The following is a 5,665-nucleotide window of genomic DNA, read 5'->3' on the forward strand; positions in this document are numbered from 1 at the left end:
ACACACACACACACACACACACACACACACACACACACACACACACACACACACACTCCCCTTTTTATTTAAAAGAAAACCAGAGGGCCCTAGCTGCCAGTCCCTCTCCATGGGAAAGCAGGTGGCTAAGAGGCTCACTTAACCAAAGAGGGTTGGTTTTCACCTTCCGTGGGCTTTTCCCTAAGCAAAAGGTTCTTCCTCTACCCTCAGTCCACCCTGCCACCCCGGGAACAAGGACATGTGCAGTCCCGGCCCTGGGGTCCCTCATCAGCCTGGCCTGTCTGCTGGGCCCACCAGCCGCCCACCCCTCCTGCCGGTCTGCCACAAATCTTCCTGGAGCCTTGACACTTTGCAGCCTGCCTCAGAGATGGGGTATTTATGCGTGCCGAGATGACCTCCTTCCCAGCAGGCACCCCTCAGGAGCCCCCTGGGGTCTGATCAGTCTGGCGGTCGAAGGCCAGTGGGCTCTGTAATTCTCCAGTGGCTGACAAGCCGCGGGCTGGCCACGGCACTCTCCCGGCTGAGTGGTTGGCGGGCTGTCATTTGTCAGTCCAGGACTGACAGAGTTACTGCCACTTAAATGAAACCATATATCTAAGCAGTTAAATCTGTTGCCAATCGGGGGCCTCGGAGCTGGATGTCAGGGGTGAACTGATGTCAAGATGGGTCATTAGGCACTCTTGGCCCTCGCCTCCACCTCCCTGATTCCTATCTTGCATCCTCCCAGCTGTCCTTCCCGGGGAACTGTCCAGAGAGGCTGCCTGCCTGGGCCTACACCCTGCCCCCACTGAGCAGTATGTACAGGTGAGTATCTGCTACCTTGCAGGTATGAAGCTGCTTTGGAAGCCCAGGGCAAGGTGGGCCCCCGTCTTCTCCCAGAGCTCTAGTGCTCAGAGGAGTGTGGACACAATGTATCTTTTCTCCCTCTTCCTGGCCAGGCCTGTCTACCACCTGCAAGGTTAGATTCAATGGTACCCTGGCAGAGGGGCCCAGCAAGGGAGGGAGCCACTGCCCCCACTCACTGAACACTTTCTGGGCGCTGCACCCTGTGCTAAATTCTTTACCTGCCCTAGCTCACTAAGCCCTTCCAACAACCCTATGAGGTGGCTACTATTTCAACTCCCCCTTTTTTACAGATAGGGACAACTGAGGCCCAGAGGAGTAAAGTCACTTGCCCAAAGTCATGCACCAGATAAGTGGCAGATATGGAACTTGAACACGGGCCTCTCTGATTCTGGTGTATGTTACTAACCTCTGTACCATGTCAGATCTAACATACCGTGATTGCATGAGGTGGAAAAATGGAGACAGAGGGACTTCCCTGGCAGTCCAGTGGTTAAGACTCTGCACTTCCACTGCAGGGGGCACTGGTTTGATCCCTGGTCAGGGAACTAGGATCCCACATGCCACATGGCCTGCCCCACCTCCCCCAAAAAAATTGGAGGCAGAGGGACATCCAAGCTGGGAAAGAGGCTGGAGGAGGACAACCCCAAAAGAGCATCTGGAGCCCCAATATCAGCTCAGCAAAGACCCCAGTCTTTCCCCTGGACAGCAAGGCATCATCAGGATCACAGAGGGCTGAGCAAGCCTCTGGGGAGAGCTCAGGCTCTGTGGTGGGAGTCTGCCCTTCCCAGGCAGGCTGTCCATCACCCACTGCCAAAGGACCTACTCCTGGTCCAAGCTCTGCTTCTGACCCTGCCTACCTCTCCAGCCCTGCCTCACAGGACCACCTGGGACTCCCTGACACATGGTAGCTTTTCACACTTCTGGGTCTTCTGCTGTCCCCTTTCCCGGAACGCCCTTAACCTTCTCAGCCTGCTTTCTGGAGAGGTGCAGATCAAAGAAACCTTCCCTGACTTTCTAACACAGAGCCATTTACTCTCCTGCTGGCGTCCCTTGGCCCCTTTCTACTGCTGTCAGAGCCCCAGGCACCCTGTGTTGGCATTACCTATGTGCATGTCTGTCTCTTCCTCTAGCCTGGCAACACCTCCTGGGTCCAATTCATTTCAGTGTCCCTATGCACAGGCCAAGGGCTGCCCCACTCTCAGAGCTAGGGAGCCCCCTCTGCTGTCTGCTGTGTCCTGCCCAGAGGTGAGGAATGAATGGTCAGTCAAAAGAGAGAACAGGGGGCTTCCCTGGTGGCGCGGTGGTTGAGAGTCCGCCTGCCGATGCAGGGGACGCGGGTTCGTGCCCCGGTCCGGGAGGATCCCACATGCCGTGAAGCGGCTGGGCCCGTGAGCCATGGCCGCTGAGCCTGCGCGTCCGGAGCCTGTGCTCCGTGGCGGGAGAGGCCACGGCAGGGAGAGGCCCGCGTACCGCAAAAAAAAAAAAAAAAAAGAGAGAGAGAGAGAACAGGGACTTCCCTGGTGGCACAGTGGATAGGACTCCATGCTCCCAACACAGGGGGCCCGGGTTCAATCCCTGGTCAGGGAACTAGATCCTACATGCACGCCACAACTAAGAGTTCGCATGCCACAACTAAAGAGCCCATGTGCTGCAACTAAGGAGCCCACCTGCTGCAACTACGACCTGCAGTAACCAAATAAATAAGTAAATAAATAAATATTTTTTTAAAAATATTCAGCTCCCCTCACACTTTTCTGCTTCCCTACCTCTGGCTTTGCAAATAGACATCAGCCCAGGGCTTATTGGACCAGTGGGAAAGAAGCTCCACATGGCTGATGAGAGGCCCTCTAAGGGCTGGGCTGGTATTTATCTGCAAGGCTCCTTTACAGAGGCTGGTAATGATGGTTCATATTCCTGGGCTTGATTCAGAGACTCTGGGAAGGGGAAGCAGGAAGGTTTGGACCACAGAGAAACCAGAAGCAGGAAAAAACACTCAGCTAAGCTTGGACAAAAGCCCTTCCCATCCTGCGTGAAAAACCCTGAGAGACCAGGAAGGCGGTCAGAGGAAGTGCCCTGCCCCTGGATCCAGGATTCTGGAAGGCCAGGAATGCTCTGCTCCTCTTCCCCTCTGCACTGGGGGCTCATGGGAAGCCTGGAGGGAAAGCTGGCAACCAACCGAAGGGTCTTGGGATCCTCCTCCCCCACCAGGGCCTCCAGCCACCAGTGGAAGGCAGATGGGATTGTTTGAGGCCCTGCCTCTTGTTCTACCCATGAGGTCAGCCTAGAGAGGGGGCAGGGGTGAGAAGTCCCACCCCATGAGAGACACCCGGCAAATCCCCAGACATCAGCCACAACAGGCCCCCCACAGTGGAAGCAGAAGGCATTACAGCCAATGCTTGGTTGCTCTGGGCCGCAGAGCAACCCAGGCGCCCAGCTCCACGATACCTCGAGGGTTCACAGTGCCCAGGCTTCATCTTATCCCCCCGACCCCCATGCCCAGCTCAGCCCCTGCAGACAGTACCCCTGGCCCATCCGGCCACATGCCCCTGGAGGAATCCCAGGTCTGAGTGGCGTCAGCACTGACAATGCTGCTCAAGGCTGCAGTGGCCCCAGCAGGGAGGGCAACAGGCCCTGCTGTTTACACCCAGTCCCAGAACAGCCAAGGGGACTGACCTGGGAAAGGCACACATCAATAGGCCTGAACTAAAGGCCTATCATGTCTCTGTCTAGGCCAGGGAGGATGGGCTTGGCCAGGCTTGGGGGAGGGGGGCCTCTGAAGTTGGCAGAAACCCTGATCATAGGGAGCCAGGGCACTAGAGGGGCAGCTCCCAGTCTTCGGGTGCTTCAAACCACTAGGCAGGGTGATTGGGAAGTTCTTCCTTGTCTGGCCTTAGTTTCTCCTGCTGCTTTCCTGCTTACTTTAGCCGCAGGTACCTCAACCCAGGGCAATGGAAGGCCTTGCAGCCGAGGCATTTGGAAGATGAGGGGCGGGCCCTGCAATCCCCCACTTACCCTCCCACCTAGCACTCCCTGCACACACAGACACACACATTTACACGTGGGACTAACCATCGTGCATGAGAGATGCAGGGACAGTAAGATCTTTCACCTTAGCTGGGAAGGAGAAGCATCCCAAACTCTGAGATACTAAGACCCCTTCTGTGATATCTGAGGCTAGCAGGGAGTGGTGGCCTCTCCAAATGAGAGGACAGGATGGCTTGGACCCTCTTCCTGACATTGGGCTGGGGCAACCAGAGACAGCCTCCCAAGGACTGAGCTAGTCCTTTGCGAGAGCCCAGGGTCTCAGAGAAAGAAAGATAAATGTCGACAGAGACTCAGACTGGGAGAGAAAGAGACAAAGATTGAAGGGACTAGAGAGAGACAGGGAAGCAGAGAGATAGCACACCAGGGAGAGAGACAACAGAAAGAGACAGAGGCAGAGGTAAAAGAACCAGAGGCCGTGAGAGATAGACACTCAGGGAACAGAGAAGGAGAAAGAGGGAGGGGTGAGTGAGGAGGTGGGACAGGGACAAGGAAGGCTGTGATGGACCAGAAACACTCCTCATGTCCCCAGGGTGGCCTCCCTGTCCCCAGACATGGCCTGAAGCCAGTGGGCAGGAGAGCCCCACCCAAGGGGTGGCCAAGACTGAGACTTGGTCAGCTGAGGGGACACCCCAGAACCAGCGGCCAGCCACGTGGGAGGAGGGACTCACCTCCAGCTCCTTGAAGACCATGCACCTGCGTGCCCAGTCCACGATGGAGATGAAGGTCTGGTCAGCCATCCTGCACAGGAGGCTGAAGGGTGCAGGCTGGTCGGGGCGGCCTTTGGCCGGTTCCTGCAGGCAGCCCACGATGCGCGCCCGTACCTGGTCCTCGTCTGGCTCCAGCTGCAGCAGCTGCAGGATGAGCTCGGGCACACCAGGCCCTCCGGAGAAGGGCTCTGGGTAGCCGTAGTGCAGCCCGGGCTGTGGGGGGCTGCCGTAGGGCTCCGGGTACTCAGACTTGATGGCGCGGCCAGGGAAGGCAGGATAGAGGTAGCCAGCCAGTGGCCCGTGGGCGCCGGGCACAGCCATAGGCAGCGCTGGGGCCCCAAAGTCGCCCAGTGGCCCAGCAGGTGGACCAGAGGCCAGGCCCTTGGGCTCAGGTGCATGCAGGCCAGGGGGCAGCATGTAGTCCGGCGGGGGAGGGGGCGGCGGGGGCACCCCCATTGGGGGGCCTGTCTCCAGCTTGAAGCCATTGGCTCGAATCTGTGCCTTCTTCTGTTGCTTCAGGGCCCGGTCCCGCTTGTACATGGGCCCAAACTTGTTCCGGCCACCCCGCATGCGGTCAGCGCGCACGGCTGTGGGCAGAGGCAGAGGGGCAGGCTCACCGCCTCCAGGCCACCCGCCATACCATCCCACTCACAGTTCTTCCCCAAACCGATCTGACTGTGTCACTCTCCAGCTCAATACCTCTCATGGCTCCTCCAGTGCCCTTAACCTGGCGTTCAGAGGAAGTCAATCTCCCTAACCCGGCGTTCAAGGCCCTGTTCACCTCTCCATCACGCCCCCACCCCCCCTCACGAGACCCTGTGTTCTTTCCGCTCCACCTTACTATCTCTCTGCTCCTCTGCCTGGCACTTCCTCCACCCTGCCTTTGGTATTCCTTCTGCCTCAAACCCTTTCCTTCTCTCATGCCTACTAAACACCCAAAGTGTTCCTGGATTCACCCAGGCAGCAGCCACTGTTCTTGCCCCGGATGTCCTGTCTCTTGCCCACTCTCGTCCTGCTGAGTGCTATCGTACCATGGACCCAGGCTGAGAGCTTCTGGGGGTTCAGCA

General features: G+C 57.8%; 1 protein-coding gene across 2 annotated transcripts in view; it reads right to left on the reverse strand.

The window, feature by feature from the left end:
- Nucleotides 1–5,665, reverse strand: part of NR5A1 (nuclear receptor subfamily 5 group A member 1) — a 25,512-nt gene that overhangs the window by 13,667 nt on the left and 6,180 nt on the right. For both annotated transcript variants that reach the window (XM_007450250.1, XM_007450251.1), the window contains one exon: nucleotides 4,560–5,185. In XM_007450250.1, coding sequence (XP_007450312.1) covers nucleotides 4,560–5,185 — 626 coding nt within the window. The remainder of the gene's footprint in view (nucleotides 1–4,559; nucleotides 5,186–5,665) is intronic.

The sequence above is a fragment of the Lipotes vexillifer genome, unplaced genomic scaffold, assembly GCF_000442215.2.
Source record: "Lipotes vexillifer unplaced genomic scaffold, Lipotes_vexillifer_v1.1 scaffold890, whole genome shotgun sequence".
NCBI lineage: Eukaryota > Metazoa > Chordata > Mammalia > Artiodactyla > Lipotidae > Lipotes > Lipotes vexillifer.